At 46.5% G+C, this 18,268-nt stretch overlaps 1 protein-coding gene across 3 annotated transcripts in view; it reads right to left on the reverse strand.

Annotated features, from left to right (window-relative positions):
* Positions 1-11,121: 11,121 nt before the first annotated feature.
* Positions 11,122-18,268, reverse strand: part of LOC144823426 (uncharacterized) — a 36,416-nt gene continuing 29,269 nt past the window's right edge. For all 3 annotated transcript variants that reach the window (XR_013608791.1, XM_078681929.1, XM_078681928.1), the window contains exon 6: positions 11,122-11,342. Coding sequence is in view for 2 of the 3 variants with exons in the window: in XM_078681929.1 (XP_078538055.1) it covers positions 11,289-11,342 (54 nt within the window). In the remaining variant the exon portion in view is untranslated. The remainder of the gene's footprint in view (positions 11,343-18,268) is intronic.

Genomic DNA, 18,268 nt, shown 5'->3' on the forward strand with positions numbered 1-18,268 from the left:
CACAGGAAAAGCCTCAGGGTCTGTTCCTGTGACAGTTGACCTTACCCAGGCAACTTCCAGCTATGACAAACTAACCCACAAAGACTTGGTTGCCTTGTGCATCTCAAGAGGGTTAAAAAGGGGCAGAAGAGGGGAGGAGCCTAGCTCGCGGCCGTGATGGTCGCCTTTTAGCTCGGCTCCCGCAGCCCTCCATCCTGACTGCCTATCCTGTCTTTTATCCTGTCCCGGGACGGCACACTTTTGGGGAATTGGAAACATTACGGCTTGTTTGTACTTACCATCTGACCCCGGGGTCTTGACGTGCAGTGGCTCCGGAGTTCTGGCCTCCGAGAGATCGGGGCCTCTGCGAGACTTGGACCGGGACCTGGCCGGTGGGATCCGCGGCTCTCGGCCCCGGCCGAGAGCGAGAACCAGTGTTGGGAGCCGATGTGCGAAGATCCCGGCGATCCTGACCCGGACCTGCCCTGCTGGTCGCGTGGCCGACGTGGGTGAGAAGCCCCGGGACCTGATTCTGAGAGGGGGTCTCCCCCCGCCGCTGCTTTGTCCGGCGGCCCTGGTCCTCGAGGCCCGGACTCCGCTTGTTTGGGGCACCGGTGCTGGTGCGGGCGGAGACCCGTTTTGGGCGGACATCCTTTTGGCATCGAAGCCGCCCTTGCTGGGACCCCCGGCGCTTGTAAAGTCCTACATTTGAGAACTGTTATTTCCGGGGGTCCTCGTGGGCGGCGATTGGGCTGATTCACGAAATGGCGGCCGGCCCTCTGGAACGAGAGTCACCTTGTGGCGGCGGGCCCGAGTTGCCTGATTGTGTGGGGATCGGATCTGGTGGGCGTGAGCCGACAGTCAGAGATATCCTGGAAGCCCTCAGATCCCTGCACGCTTCCCTGGCCCTGGGCGTCTCGGTGGGTCCGCCACGATCCGCCGCCATTTTGGGCGGCCGTTTCTTCTTGTCGCCCTCTTGTTTCGATGCCTCCATTGCCTCACCCCCCTCGATTGACCTGAGTGTCTCCACCGCTGATCGAAGATCGTGTAATGTGCTGGTGACTTTGGGGCGCCCTGCTTTTCAAGGTTCGGACCCCGGGGACTCGGATGCTGTACTGCGACCCTGTTCGACATTGTTGCCTGGAATTATGGGTGGACTTCCTCCGGTGCCTGCTTCGATGACTTTGCCTGTGTTTAAAATTGGGACCACCTCGCCCGCTCCAGTGGCGCAACTGAACTCCTGTTTCTCATGGCTCGTGCTTCGATTGTTGATGCATCGATACTTTCAGTTTGAACTATTGCTCACTTGTCGATCTATCTACTCCCCACGTAGCTATGCTAGTCTCCATTCCACTCGATTATATGCTGATTTCGTATTTAGTATGTGGTTGTACATTGCCATGTGGTGGGTGGGGTTTGTCGCTCGGAAGGGTTGGGGGTGAAATGTACGGCTTCTGCTTGATTCCCGGTATGCGATTTCGTTGCACAATTGTCTCTGATCGTAGAGGGGTGGGAGGTCCCCTTCTCCTAATAATTTGTGGCGCGGGATGGGGTGTCATCCTGGTCTGTTTTTGATTGTACTTGTCGGGTTGGGCGGAGGGCTGTGGCCTATCGTTTGTATTATAGTTCTTCTGCTCCTCCCTCCTGTTTTCTTTCTCCGCTTTTGTGGTCTTTTTGTCTCGTTTTTTCCTTCTTTCTTCTTGCTATATTTCGGGTTCTGGTTTAGGGCGACAGGCACGCTGTTTGAAGGGTAGGCCGTAGCCTTCTACAGGGGTGCAGGGTGGGACGGGTGGGTTGGGTCCTATTTTTTGTTTGTCTTCTGGTTCTATGGCCCTTTTGGATATCTTTTTCGTGAGGCCGCGTCTATCCCGACCTCCTATGGTGTGTTTCGGGTAGGGGTATGGCGTCGTTACTCCTCCTGCTACATTTTGGCTGTCTTTTCATCCGATTGCCATGCCCCACTTGGGCCGCTAATCCTTTTGTCTCCTGTCCTCTCACCACGGGGAGCCGTGTCGGCGTGTCTTTTACCTTTCTTTTTTCATATTTCCCTATTCCCTTTTTATTGTTTGGTTTTTCTTCCCTCCATTTTCCTTTCCCTTCCTCTTCCCCCCCCCTACCTAGTCCCCCTTCCCTTTTTTCCTTCCTGCGTCCCAGAGGGTACTGTGACGGGCGGGTTTTCCTGCATTGTCTTCCGATCCCACTGTTCTGGCTTGGTAGGTTCCCGGGTGGCGGGCGTGTTACGAGGATAACGCTCAGGGGTTGACTGTATCTCACATATCCTGATTTCTTGATTGCATTGTGTTGTCCCCCTGATATTTTGCCCCACGCCCCCTTCTTAATGTTGAGGTTGATTACGGGATGTCGGATGCCTCCGTATTGCAAGTGTGCCTGTCATATGTCCTCTCCCCTTATTGTAAAATTAAGCCTTCTTTACTCCTGTGTTTTAGCCCTTTAGTTTCTGTATTTTTTTTTCCCCTATTGCGATTGTACGGCCTCTGCTTTGTATTGATTGATTATGTACTATTTGCCTGATGACTCCTGACTGTTTTGTACACTGCGGCCGGCCGGCTTGGTTGTGGGCCTCGATTTGTCTTCTTTTGATATCAATAAAGGTTTAAAAAAAAAAAAAAAAAGGGGCAGAAGTCCCACCAGTCCTTCCCTGATAGCCATTCTAGAACAGGATGACTTGGAAAAGGCAAATGCAGTTCCCTTAGAATCAGGAGATGGAGTGAACCCCCCAGCCACTGAGACCACCCCAGAGGAGGAAGATGAGGAGGTAGAAGAGGAGGAGGACTCAGAGGTAGAGGACCCTGAAGATCAGGATCAAGGGGTTAACCAGGTTGTAGTTGCCAGGCTTAACCAGGCCAACTTAAACCTACTGGGAAATGGAGAGGGCCAGCACCTCCCCAGATCCCACCAGATCATTCTCCCAGGCAACAGAAGAGTGAGATCTCCCTCAGGGGACTCTCATATTTCTAGTGCCTCAAGAGAATCTCAGAGAGATATGACTGCCTCTCAGAAGATAGAGCATAAGGCCAGGATGAGAGCTGTCAAACTCCAAATAGAGAGGGAGGAGGTAGCCCTGGCTCAAGCTAGACTTGCCTTGGCAAGAGAACAGAAAATGTGTGGCTTAGATGCCACTGGTGGCAGCAATATTCCTAAAGAGAAACCCAGGTCCTATGATAGTAGAAACCTGACAAAGATTGTGCCCCCCTACAAGGAAGGGGATGACATCCACAAGTGGATAACTGCTCTTGAGAGAGCCTGCATGGTACAGCAGGTTCCTGAGGAACAGTGGGCAGCAATCTTATGGTACTCCTTTTCAGAGAAAGGGAGAGATAAGCTCCTCACTGTTAGATATGAGGATGCAAACAATTACAAAGTCCTGAGGAGTGTCCTAATAGATGGGTTTGGCTTAACCACTGAACAGTACAGGTTGAAGTTCAGAGACACCCAGAAGGCACAGACACAGGACTGGACTGATTTTGTAGATTGTGCTACTAAGGCTCTGGAGGGTTGGCTACATGGCAGCAAAGCACATGACTTCACGGGATTGTATAATTTGATTATGAGGGAGCAGATCCTAAGTAATTGTCAGAACCAGCTCTTACACCAGCACCTGGTGGACTCAGATTTGACCTCTCACCAAGAATTGGGAAAGAGGGCAGATAAATGGGTCAGAACCAGGATTAGGCCTAAGAATCAGGACAGTAACCAGAAGAAGGAGTCTACCAAGCCTCAAGAAAAGGGTGAGGATAAAAGTAAGGAAAAGACTTCCACAGGGCCCCAAAACTCCAAGAATGGGGGTGGGTCCCAAGACACTTCTTCAACTCAGAGAAAACCTTATTGTCATGTCTGTAAACAGGTTGGGCATTACAAAACAGACAACTGTTGTCCCCATAATGGCAATAAAGAAAATATACCTCCAAAGCCAGTTCCAACACCTCCTGTTACTGTCAGCAGTAATCCCCCAGGAAGTGGGAGCACACCCAGGAATCTGGGTGGGTTTACTTTTGGAGCACAGGTGGACCCTGGCCTATCCAGGTCCCCATCACCCAATAATCTTGTTTATGAGACTGGCATGGGGTTTGCCAACTTCTCTGATTGCCCAAATACCTTGAGCAAATATAGACAAGAACCCATCATCAATGGTTTGAAAGTTGAAGCCTTTAGAGACACAGGGGCTAGCATCACCATGGTGGCTGACTGTATAGTCCCCTCTAAGCAACTTTTACCAGGTGCCACATACCAGGTAACAAACATTGATGGAATCCAAACAAATCATCCCATGGCAGTAGTAAGTCTCAGCTGGGGAGGTGTCACTGGCCCAAAGAGAGTGGCAGTGTCATCAAACTTGCCTGTAGACTGCCTACTTGGTAATGATTTAGAAATCTCAGCCTGGGCTGAGGTTGAACAGGAAACCCATTCTAGAATGGTAAATTCCAATGGAAAGGTTAGTGGGGCTGTAATGGCTACAGCCCCAATTCAAGATGTCCCTCCTGAAACGGTTGGTAGGGCTGAGCAACTCTCTGCCCCATCTTTAGCAAAAGCTCTTCCTGAACAGAATAGCAAAGCTGTTATGATAACAGCAGAAACCCAAACTGAGTCCCTTCCTGAAAAGGTTGGGGGGCTGTGATGGCCACAGCCCAAACTCAAACTGATATGTGTGTTGTGAAGCCTGAAATGATGGATAACTCCACACAAACTGAGAGCATGGAGGAGGAGGAGAAATCTTCCCCTCACCAGACATTAGGACAGGATCAGCCTCCTCAGGGAACTGATCTTACCCCTGATGAAGGAACTGCCCCAGAGGTTGTTGGGCCTGGCCTAACACATCCTCTGATGTCAGTGGACCCTTCTCAGGTGGGACCCAGTCTGGAGCAGGTAACCTGCCCCTCTCTACCTTGCCTTAGTCAGCCCAGGGCTGCAGAGGACAAGAAGGACAGTGAGACCCAGAGGGCCCCCTGCCAAATAAAGCACCCCCATCAACAGATTAGGGGCACCAAAACTAGTAGCCCTAGTGAGGTGAAAACTTTAAAAACTCCTGAGGGAGCCCCCTTAAAAGTAGTTAGGGACCTCCCACAGATGGATTCTGTTGGGCACAGCCAAACCTGGGACCCAAAGGGCCCAAACCTGAACTGTCCCTCCAGCAAACCAAACAGAGGGACCCAGCCTCCAGCTTTAGGTAGCCAGAGGTTGACCCTGAGAGCACAGTGCAACTCAGTTGAAGAAAGAAAGGCACACATGGTGGAAGATAATTGGAGGAAGCTGAGCCCTAAATTAGTGGAGCCTCTCTTCAATACTCCATATCCAAACCAGCCTTTAACTTTGCATAAACACACCCAAGGTAGTGATTCCCTATGGTGGAGACCCTCTAATACCCCAAGGGTGAGGGACTGCTTAGTGGACCATGAGACAGGGGGTACCCATGCTAGTGCAGGTACTTCCTTATATGGCCACTCAGGCACTATAGGCTTACCTGTCCAAGGATAGCCTTATCTCATTTCGTTTGGGGGGGTTATGTAGGAAGGTGGCTACCTGACTATGGTTACCCCAGATTTTTTGCCCTGTGTTTAGCTGGTTTTTGACTTAGTTGGCCTGGTTCCCTGCTAATCAGAGCCCCAGGCTATCTGCTCTCTCTGTAAAATGGATTCCATGTACCCTAGGTACATACCACAATTGGAAATGGACTCCTTGTCAGCCCCTGTACCATGCACTATAGGTGCTCAGGGCATAGGTGCCACCAAGGCCTACCAGGGGCTGCAGCATATCTTTTGCCACCCCTGGCTGGTTCTTAAATTGACACAACTGGCTGATCACTCAGCTGGGGCAAGGTGGTGTAATCACCCCTTGCTTAGATATAGTATACCTATATCTAAACCTATATCTGGACACATATAAACCTGTGAGTCACTCCTATGGAAGGCCTTATCAATCCTGGAGGCAGAGTGCGTGGTTTAATGTGAGATGGAGCTCTAGCATGAGCTGAGCCTGTCTGCAGCCGTCGGGAACAAATCCCTAAGCTGTTTCAGGATAATGCCATACCATGTACTCTTAAGTGCATTATAATCCTCGCGGTTATATAGCAACTTTGGTTTGGCTTTATCAAAACATGTCGTGTAAGGTGTCATACGATTTGGAATACTATCCCCTCGCCAGTTCTGGCGACGGGGATAGCATTCCACCCCTCTAGAGGGGTAAGACATGTTACTTTACTTAAATGCGGTTAATTTCTAAAAGGGCCTCAGATCCACAAAATGGATGCTTCTGCCACAGACACAGGTCTGACCCCCTGCAGCTGACCGAAACTCAGCCAAGGGGGCCTGGACAAAGGGTTTCCTGTCGCAGGGCGGTGTTACAACCCCCCAGACAGGAGATAGTGGATTGTAACAGGGAGGTTTGAAAGTAACCAGACACTGCATGGGGAGCACAAGGCTGCCCTTGCATAATCCGGCCAAACCGGTTCTGGGGCACTCCAGCCCCCATCCCAGCGCAGCCAGGATCAAAGGAAGGGGGTGTAGCCACCCACTTCCTGGGTCCCACCCATAGGAGGGGACCTAGCAGGTAATCCAGCCCCCCAGATTCGAATAAGAGTGGGAGCAGTGCCAATGCACTACAGATTATCCTGATGAAACATAAGAAACGAAACTCTGGACCCTTCGACATCCTACTCAACGTAGAAGACTGAAGAATCTCCCTTGTGGTCAAGGAGTGACCACCCTGTGCAAACAGGCACCATCCAGCCCTCAACGTCTGCTTTGTTGCAGTTCCCGCCGGAACTCGAGCGACAGAGATTGACGAGATCAAGCTTGCCTGCATTCTAACAGCCCGATCCATAGTCCCTGCAGAGCTGAGACCCGTGGAGGCGACCGGAAGCGTGGGGTTTGCCATCTTGGAAAGACCACGAGACGCTGACCGTGCAGCCCACGAGTGACCCTCGAAGCTGTACAATGGGGTTTGAGAAGCCCCAACCCTGAGCCACTCTTGCACCGAAGTTCAGCCCTCCACACTCGACGAGTGCTGCGTGGGGCCCTTCTGCTTCTTTTGGCTCAACGCGTTGGCCAGTCCCTTGCCCGCTGGCTTGTGGCCCCTGTGCCGACAAAACTTGAAATTCGACTTGTGATTCTGGTTGCTCCAGATTTGCACCAGCTCCTCTGAAAAGGAGCCCCCACTCTGACCCTCCTGGTTCGAGTGAGAAGCAATCTCCCGGTTTCGCGTGGATTGCTTTTGCCAAGTGTTGTTTGCTCCAATCTTGAAGCCGACAGCGCCGACGGCGAGAGCCTGCGTGGGACAGATCGTGACCCGCTCTTGGACTTCGTAGATGCCCCAGAGCCCACGTGACAGCGGAGAGAAGCTCCTCGACAACCACCTGATTGTGCCCGACATTGCCTGGTTCCATCCTGGTTCCACCCTGGTCACTGCTGAGTGACCCAGACTCTGTCCCCTCTGCTTTCAGGTACTTTTCGACTTGAGTCCACCCTTGGACTCCACCGGACACTTCTCCTTCACCCCGCCTGCAGCCCTTTCAGCTCCAAGCACCAAGAGCCTGCGTGACGAAACCCGACTCAACTTCGACCCTGTGCACCCACTTCCTGTGGGTGAGGTAACATTGCAACACCGGTGTTCCCACACTGGTACACACCTCTAGGGTCTGTGTCTTAAGTTTTGTTCCTCTAGGTTCAACGGAAGTGTCCTTAAACTCTAACTTTGTAACTTTTACGCACCATTGGTTAACATTGGTGCATGCGTGCACTTTCTGCACTGCACCCGAATCCCGTGGGCTTTTCCAGACTTCAGCATTGCTTGTCCCGACTGCTCCCAGCGATTCCCTAGGCCTAACCACTGATCGAATGGTCCCTCTTATACCATTTTTTTAGTATATGGTTTGAGTGGCCCCTTGGCCTCTTCCAAAATTGTGCAACTTTGTATGTTATACTGTGCTTTTGATTTAACGCTTGTGCCCCTTTATTCATAAAGAATACTGGGGATTGTTTTTAGTAATAAATACATATATTTTTATAATATATACTTGTGTGGTGTCCTTTCATTTGATATTACAGGATTGTATGTGGTAAAACAGCTCGCTTAACACGACCTCTTAAGTTAAGCCTTTAGGCTGCTTAGTCCATGCTACCCCTAGGATAACTTGTCTAATAAGGTTGACTTACAACCAGACACCATAAGGGTTATTTAGACTGATACAAGGAGGTTCCAGAATTGGAAACATCATATATCAGGCCAACTTCTCACACTCGCGATTATCCGAGTGCTGCACTAAAACGGGCAGACTTGTTGTCAGCTGTGTTGCGCTTCTTTCTGCACATATCCATTTCAGTGAGCTTGCGTTGCTGCCCAATGAGTACCGCTACTCTCTTTGGCAAAGGAGAAGTTCCAGTACTCAAGGACAGAAAATTCAGAAGTGTAGGTACTTAGTACCAGTGAGTACCGGCCCTTTAAAGCACTGAGTCACATGAGAAGGTTTGTGTGTTTATAAGAAAATATATGCAGCTTAGTGTGTTTGATACGAAAGGGCAAAGAAACACAACAGTCTAGATTTACTAATGGTTGAACAGGCATTAGTGCGACACTGTGCAGTTTGTGCTGGGCACACACGTTTTATAATCTCAAGTAAGGCTCCCAGTTTACCGTTTTTACTGATTTTTACAGATAAATACAGACAGAAACCATTTATTGTCTTCTCTGTATTTATTTTTAAATGTGGATAAAAACGGAAATTGGGTTGCCTTTTGAGTGATTCTAAATAATCTTTGTCATGACTGCCAGGCCAATAGCTGCATGGATTGATAGCTAAAGGGGTTTAAAAAAGAAAGGAGTTTTGGTAAAGAGGCTTAAACAGAGTAGATATGCACAAGGTTGATACTGAAATTTGCATATTTTGATATGAGTGCATCGATCTGTCTTCTGCGGGTGTGCACATCACTGAAACCCAGATGGCATTCAAGAATGATTGCATAGTTATTGGTTAAATACATGTGGAAATAAACCAGTTTCAGCTTCATTTTGTTCCCAAAACCAAAAATAAATATGGATATGGATAAATACAGATAAAATTAGCAAATAATAAATAAAGACAGAAATGTAAAAAAAAAGACTATAAAACCAGTAGCCCTAATCTTAATCAGATCCTTACATTTCTTTGCTATGCTTTGGACCACGTCAATGCTTGTGCAAACTTTAATAAATAACCCCACGCTGTTTCTATAGTAGAGACACATGAGTCTGTGTCTTTTAGTGAGTGAGAAGTAGTAGTGTTGGTGGAAGGTTCTGCACAAGATTATTATGTACGAATATTTTCTATTTGACATAGTGACCTCCATGCCACCAGGCCACAGAGCAAGTGATTTATACAAGAGAGGATGACTATCCACTGAAAAGAGAGAGAGACACACACATACACACTTGAGGTGGGATTGAGGAGATGGATTTCAGATGGGGTGGACTTTAAGAACAGGAGAGTTTACGGGCCATCCTCAATGTTTGTCAGATCTGAAGTGTAAGAGAAGAGAGGGCCAAAGTAAAAGCCATGGATATGAAGGATGTTAGACCATAAAAACTGTCTTGTCAGGTGGAAGGAGAGTTTGTTTTTGGTGGCTCACCATATGTGCATTTTTATAAGACTGGGTTTTAGGTATCGCCAACCAGATAATGCACGCTCTCCGATTGCGAAGGACCTACTGTGAATTTACAGTGGGCTTATAGCCTGCTCCATGCTTACCATTGGTTGACTTTATTGTCACTGATTTGCTTACATCATATTCAACGGCTAGCCTTCCTCTTCTTGTGTTTGTCCTTCTGGAGCATGGCCTCTTTGCAAGTCTTTTGATTGGCTGACTTGTATACTTCCAGTGCTCAAATTTAGGGAACTACTTCTTTTTCATTCAGTACTCCATAGAGTGCATGTGCTTTGTTGCGTTCTTTCTTGTGTGCTGTTTCTCTCTCTAATACTCCTCAATCTAAAACTGTGTTGCTCCCCGCCACTCTCAGACTGTCCGTAAAAGCACAGCCACAGGGATATTTTTGCTGGGGTATGGCTGAAAAGCAGACTTCAAGGGTAGATTTTTTAATTTTAGCTCCTTCGTTCCACATATTGCATGAAAACCCAAGCTTCAGCATACAAATGCTTTTATTGCACTGTGGGAATGGCCATCTGCTGTACTTCTAAAGCTGAAGGTGTACTTAGCAAGACACTTCTACTATAGGCCCATAAATCTGCTCCCAGGGCTAGAGAGGACAACATTGCTGAATTCTGTGGAACGTAAATCAGACATTGAAAAGTGTCTCCCTTTACATTTTGACATTTGGACACTTTTTTATTCTCTTTACATTCTTTTCAGAGTAGAGGTCGAAGTGGGTGGGTTAAAGGGTCACGACATGCTCATAATTTTTTAATTCAACAAAAATAGTTTCCTAGGTTATGTTCAAAAGCTACCATGTGTGGCGGTAAATTCCAACATTCGAGATGCCTCAGCTGAAGTGGAGGGGGGAGAGTCTCCTGTGCTGTGAAGCTTAGGGAGGGACAGACAGTTGAGTAAGAAACAGTCCTTCTTGCCACTGTATCTGCTGCGTGAAAGACATGTAAATGTGTGCATTTATTTAATCTGCAAATGTAAAGGAGGCTTGGGAGCAATATCAGCCCCCCTGTAACAAAATCAGCCGAAACCGGCCCTAGCGAACAGTTCAGCCGCAGCCCCTCTCCCCCCCCCCCCCAAGGGGGCCCGACAGAAGAGTATTCTTTTTGGGAGGTATTGTAAGGTGACCTACTGAGCTGTGGAGAGAGTGCCTTTATTGAGCATTTATAAAAGTGTTTGCACTAGGTACAGTCTGCACATTACTCAGAGTTTAATGTTTAGAAACACTTTTTTTATCTTACACTGAAGTCTCATGTGCTCTCTGTGGCAGACTATCTTATATTGTGTGTAATGCAAGTTTAAAATAATGACATACATATTCAAGATGCTTTTTGTCACAGGCTGGGACCTCGTAGCACTAAAAACACACAACATTATACCCCACTGCACCAACCAGAAATCAATTCTGTGGCTCTCTGGTTACACAAATATCTGCTGTGATTGCATTAACCAATAGAGTTTTCAAAACATAAAATAGTGATTCTCTCACTGATTAGTTTAACTTGCTTCTGTTTTTAATTTAAGATGTGTGTTATTTTACATGCAGTTAATTGAGGGCGAAAGACCAAAAAAATCGTTAAAGAATAGTTTGTTCTTTTTTACGCCTCCCCTTTGATCCGGCCCCCACGCTCGCTGATTCCACATCCAGTTGACTCAGGATCACACTGTTCCTGTACTTTTTTTAATGCACTTTGACCGCTGGTTCAGAGATTCCTGTGTGAAAAGTAATTGAAAAATAAACCATGCCATTTATGAAGATTGGAAACAATGTATTCAATGTACCGTTTTGAGATACCATAAGGTGTGCATATGTTTTTCCACCAGTATTTTGATTTTTTTCTTTTACTTTTTTTTTTTTTCCCGTAATTTTTTATTGTAGAAAAAATATATATTTACATGGAGCATAACATATACATGGGTGAAAAAAAAAAAAAGAGAAAAGAAAAGAAGGAAAACGCCCGCGGGGGGGGGGGGGCCGAGGTGGATTTGTTCGTTCCCTGCTTCCAGTCTTATTGGAGTTAGTCCAAATCCTGTCGTTCGAGCGCGGCTTGTCCTTCGGTTCCCCGTCCCCAGGTTGCGTTGATTGTCCTTCTCTGTCCCACACCCCCGCCGCAAGCGGAAGAGATAGATAGAGGAGATAGAAGAAGAAAAGGAGGAGCGTCGCAACAGATCTTCTGCTGACAGCAGCAGTTAAAACAGTTCTGTACAATTGGAAAGACACAGGGAAAGCCACACCTAAAGCATGGATCAACTGGGTCACTTTCCTAAGGGGGGCAGACACCATCACAGCGAAACACTCACCCAAAACACACAGGCAGTTCTTTTACTTTTTTTAAACAAGACTTTACAGACACTGACAAACCAAACAGCCTGGTGTTTGCATTATAAAGGCAAACCCAATTGGCTTTGCCATGCTTGGAGGAGGGGTGTGTGTGTTTGAGCATCGGCATGTGGTGTACAGGTATCCCAGGTCGTGCATGATGTGCTGCTCCAGTCCAGGTTTTTTTTCTGGGACTAGTAATCCCATTTTATAATTAAGGCTCAGAGTTTTCAGTTTTTACAGATCAGTCCAGGCAGAAAAACATCTATTTTACTGTCTGTATTTTTTGTGTGGGGGCAGGGGAATATATGCACAAAATAGGTTTTAATTTGGATAACTCTCACTACTGTCAGTCATGAATAAGGCTCACAGTTTTCAGTTTTCACTTATTTTTACAGATAATTATAATCAGAAAACAATGTGCTTCCTGTCTGTATGTATTTTTAAAAGTCTAAAAATCACTGGAAAGGGGGCTTCTTGTGATTGACTCACGATGCTGCCTTTCATGTATTCCAAGACAACAGCTGAGCAGACAGGCAGCATGGGGAGTTAAAAAATAGAATAAGATTTCCTTAAGTACAAGTATATGTTATATTATATATGAAGTATACTGGTAGTATTTAGCTGTGGGTGTAATGTTTTGTTATATTTGACCGCTTAATTTGCTAGAATGCGACAGGCATGAAAGTATGACTGCATGCTCATTGGTTAACATTTTTGGGAAATGTACCATTTTACGGCTCCATTTATTCTCAAAACACACAATAAATATGGATAAATAACAATAAGATAGCCAAAAAAGAACTATGGAAAATTATAGATACAAATGGGCAGAAAAAAAAATACATTAAACAGGGGGCCTAATCATGAGTGCTAGGTCAATAACTGTATAGACTTACGGGCAGGGGAGTTAAAAAATGTAAAAAGATTTCCTAATGAAGCTTAAATAACTGCAGCAGTACAGCTGTTAAAACTGTGCTGGGATGCAAATGGTTTCAAATAACTGCATCTTACTGTACATGGCTAAAATCCATTGGACATTCAAACATAAACAAACATTTTTGGTTTAATAAATGTGGAAATATACCCAGAGCAGCTTATTTTTTTTCCACTAAGCAAAACATAAATATGGATAAATACAGATAAAAGGATTGCTTTGCATGAGTGGGGTCTGTGCATTTTCTGTATGACTGGGCACTATTATCTTTCGGACCCGGATGCTCTGTAATGGCCTACCCTCTGTGGAAAGAAGTCAAGGTGTGTGTGAGCACTTCTTGCTCAGTGGATGCACTCCAAGCCTATGCTCTGTGAAGATTCTTAGTGTGTGTGTGTTCTGTGGAATGATAATTTCTGTGTGTGAGTTGGTGCTGTGTGGATGCTCTGTGATGTATGTGCTCTATATATAAGGGTGGTTTGATAATAATAATAATAATCCACATTTGTAAAGCGCACAATCACCCGTAAGGGTCTCTAGGCGCTGGGGGCTGTCGGGAAGATTAAGCAAGCTATTGCCCACAGTCACATGGTGCTGGGCTAATCTGCCGCCGGTGCCGGGGATCAAACCGTGATCCCCAGATTCCAGAGTCAGTCGCCCTAGCTGCGGCGCCACACCTCTTCCGTTTGAGGGATGCAATGTGTGAAAGCTGTCCTTTTCTGGATATGCTTGTGTGTTGGGGCTGTGTGTGCATCTGTTGGAGTAATGGAAATGCTCCCTGTGTGAGAAGGTGACTGTAAGAGCATCTTTTCTGTGTGCGAGTGGACAGTGGCGGCTGCTGATTGCAAAAAGTGGTGAGGTTGAAAGGTAACAAACTATATTAATTTATACCAGACTTAATACTCATCTTATCGACCTTAAGAGGATGAAAGGCTTAGTGGGGAGCTGAAGTTCACAGCATGAGATCAAATACAGATCATATACACACAAAAGGGAGGGTCAAAGGAGAACATTTTAAAGCCTGCGAGGGTTAGCTCCCCAATCTTTAACCGTAACACTATATGAAACCCTCGGGTCTAAGATGAACACAAAGAAGAGAGATATCATCCAAGGTGAGCCTTTAGTGTCCCTTTATTAGTACGAAATCCCTCACTCACCATGGGTGGCATGCTTCATCATTGGGATTCTCCTTGTGACGGGAAAACCTAGTCTCACCACGGGCTACAACCCCCTCTCTGAGATTGTATATGATTATAGGCAGCAGGTTATATTTCAGTCAATTCATGGTGATTTAATGAGCTTGTGTCTACCCACTGTATCGTGCCTACTCATCCACTCAGTTACTTACTCAACTAATCAAAATTACTCACTAACCTACACACAATAATCTATACACATTCAGCCATTCATTCACTTTCACCCCCTTACATCAATAACCTACCCACTCATATCCACCAAGCTTCCCACTATCATTCACCCAATTATATAACCAGTCAACGCTTTTACCTACACACCCAGTCAAACCTCCACATTCAATAACTTTGCTAGTGCTGGTTTTTATTCTCCCTGCAGATTCCTTCTGGATTGTCCACTACCCCAGCCGTAAGCAAATATAACCTGCCCTGGAGATAAAACAACCACATGCAGTTGTGGCCGTAAAGAGTTTAATGCTGACCCCATTGGTGCTGCAGAGGAGAGAGAGCAGCAGTTAGAAAGTGAAAGAAAAAGACGAGCAGGGACAGATTTGTGCACACTCTTATGCCAACTTACTAGTCTTTGTTTTTGAAGCAGCTGCCTATCTGGTCATGTGTCAGAGAAAGGTAATGTTACCACAGCACAATCAAATCTAGGATTCATGTGTGTGCTCGTACCGATTATAAATAGCCTCCTTTTCTGATTTGAAATACACGAAACAAAAGGTGACCTGACACCGCACACTGACTAAATAAGTTTGTCTGTGGCGTCTTTTGCATTCTTCACAAGTCCATCCTTTCGCATCACATGACAGGGTGGGTGTGGTCGGTGAAGCTTGCGGGCCACACCTCACCCTGTGGGGAGACGGTGAAAGGTGGAGTAACTACTGCTGAGTGGCATGATGCAGACTTGACCAGCCCAGGCTTGGAAACAAAATGCCTGAGGCTGTTTTTAAGCTGCGCTCTAGGGAAAGGTGGAGAAATGAGACAAGGGCTGTGCTGTGAATAAGCCCTAGCAGTGCTCAATCGGGTACATGCTCACGCAGGCCCAGAAGGTTGTTTATTTAAATGAGTGTATATTAAGAAGCATAAAAGGAGTAGGGGCGCAGCCCCTGTGCCCTTATACAGGAGCCACTGCTGTGTGGGGAGTATATATGATCTGTGATAAGAGCTGGGGCTCTGAATGCATGTGTTTTGGGGTACACTGTTCTTGGACATGGATTGTATGAGGTTCCTCCTTGCAGAATGCTCTGTGAGGATTTTTTAAGGAATAACATAAATTGCATTTGTGGAGTATGAAGTGGAGTCGTACGCTAGCGCCATGAGACCCCAGGGTGATATGTGCGCTCAATAAATACACTTGACTTGACATGTATAAGCTGGATCAGGCTCTAGTGTGGTGGTAAAAGTCTGCATGTGAGGGGTGCTTGTGGGCTTGGGGTACTCTGTGAAGTTTGATGTGTGTGACAGAGGCAGTCTTGTTCTAGGTACTGGGCTCTGTATTTAAGTGGGAGTGGACTCTGTTGGGAATTGTTTCTAAATGTGTGTGTAGGGGCGAGTGTCTGTTTCTGTGTTCAATAGCAGGCAACAATTCTTAGCAATGTGTGCTTCGAATTGACATGACGTGAAAATGACAGAATTATCTTTGCTTCTAGTTATCAAATTGTGAGGTATGATTAGCATAGCTTTCCACTCTGCTGCTTTTGGAGTGGCTCTCACGCTCAATCAAACCACAACAATGCTATGGCCCAGAATTTCAAAAAAGTCATGGAACGCAGCATATCAGTAAAAAATGGTGAACTGCATTGCATGACAGCAAGAGATATGAACAGTAGCGTGCATGACAGAGTCTACCATAGGTTTTGTACTGATAGGGTAGCCTTCCAGTACAAAATACTATATGTAAACACAATTTTAAACTTTTCCTTCTTTGCACGTGTGCTGCTCAGTGCAGCACACGTGCAACAAAGTCGGAAAAGAAAGAGAAATAAAAACATTTCTTCTCTTAACGCCTCCTTTTAAATGGCGTTAACTTTTGGCATTAAACCCTGTCTACTATTGTTTGTAGATAGGGTTTTCTGTCAAAAGGAATGGGTGGTAGCATGGGAAGGCCCATGTAGCGCCTCCTTGACACTAAGGAACGCAAAAGCTGTGCTTCATGCTGCTAGGCGTTGCTTTTAGGGTACTTTTCAGCGCAAAACAAGTTTTGCACTGGAAAGTAAATTAGGGAAAAACATTTTGTGCAGGTTAGCATCACTTTTGTGATGCTATCCCGTAAATATGTCCTGTGTGCTAGATTCAGAACAGTGTCTTACTTCCCTAAAAGACACCGGACACGCAGGCTTTATGTGCTGCTGTAACACCTGATAGAGCCACTAGAGGGCGCTGCAATCACATCATATGAGGAAAGGGAGTATCAATTGCGTCGGGTACGGTGGATGTGAGGGGCCTACTGCACCTCTGCTACGGCTGTCTTTAATACTCACGCTCGGGGTAGGTGGGCAGTTTTACCTCGTTTGTATGAGGGCCCGGGAAAGCCTTACTATGCCATTACTCTCTCCATCATAGTCACGGAGGGCTGCTCTGTGGGTGCCATCTAGCTGGAAGGGGGGTTTTGTTCGTTCTTTCGTTCTTTCTTTCTTTATTATTTTATTGTAGTTTTAGTCATCACGAGCAAAAGGGTATCTGAGCCCTTCACATAAGAACAGTTACTACCGTATGCAAGCAGTTTTCAAAAGAACAGTTTAATATATCTCACTCCATGCACATCCTTTACAGTCTAACATTATTCTCACAAAAACAACGTATTCCTACATGTCATTGCGGTCTTTAGCATTAAGGTTTGTGATGACTGAAAAACTAAGCAAGAACTGGCAAAGCCAATAGGTCTCAAATGTTTCAGGCATGCACACCACGCATGCGCACACCTACAAAAGGATGCAGCCACTTGTTTTCCTTTTTAATTACCAATCTGAATTGGATCAGCAAATAAAAAGAAAAAAAAATGCTTGAAAGAGTTTTTTCGAATGATGGGCAGGAGAGCAACAGGGAGGGCACGGGTAGGGCAACATAGAGTTTGTGAGCTGGGGGGGGGGGGCGCAAGGGGTGGGGTGGAGAAGCAACAGGTGACAGAAAAGAAGGTCCTGGGTGGTGGGAAACAAAACAGAGGGTGGAGGGACAGGGGCAACACGGAAGCCAGGTAGGTAGAAGAAGCAACGGGTCACAGAAAAAGTGGGCACAGATCAAGAACATGCAGGGCGGGTGGGGCAGAAGCAACATGGAGCAGGCAGGGGTGAAGCACACAGGCGACAAACAACAAGGGGGAGGACATGATTGAGAGCATGACATGGAGGGGCCGGAAGAATCACACAGGTGAAAGTGAGCATTACAGAGTTCAGGAAGAGAGAAGTGCACGAGGAAGAGAAAGCTGGAAAACACATGCATTGTCATGGAATGCTTAACCAAAAAAAGAGCAGTGCTTGAAACGATTGTAGTGAAAATATAGAAGCCAGACAATAAAAAGAGATGGTAAAGAGGCTACGTTCCATGAGAGGGCCAAACACAAGTTTGACAGGCTGGGTCACTAATAAGCAGCAGGCAAATGAGAGTGACAGGAAAGCCAGCCAATGGCAAGCAATTGGCGGGCTCCAATCCCATGTATGTCCTTGATTGGCGCACAGTATGTCTTTTGCAGTTGGAGAGCTGTGCTGTCTGGTAGGCTCGACCACAGAAGAGGTGACTTTGCTTTACCTCCACTCCCAACCATGACATTGCAAGGTGTGGCAGCTGCTATAATACCTGCTGCTTACACCCTTGTTACAGCTTTGGGTGCCTGGAATAGTCTGAATTGTCACACTTGCAGGAGTGTGACAGCAAGTGGCTGTATTGGTACTGTCATTGGCAGCACAGGCAGTGGAAATAGGTACTGTACCCTGCAACGTGCTCCCGAGAAGGGCCCTGGTACCTACTTTTTTTTTTACTTTTTACAAATTAAGCACTGCCCTATGTTGCCTGGAGAGAAATTCCATTCTAAAGGGGATAAGACAAATGCTGCCCGCTCTCCATCCTTCATATCACCATACAAGACGAGAAATAGTCAGCTTGATACAACTTTCGATTTCAACTATCCCCCCCTCCCCCCATACACACACACCTCGATAGTTGGTCTCCCTCTTCGGGTATACAGCGCTCC

This window comes from Lissotriton helveticus, chromosome 3_1 (assembly GCF_964261635.1).
Source record: "Lissotriton helveticus chromosome 3_1, aLisHel1.1, whole genome shotgun sequence".
Taxonomy (NCBI): domain Eukaryota; kingdom Metazoa; phylum Chordata; class Amphibia; order Caudata; family Salamandridae; genus Lissotriton; species Lissotriton helveticus.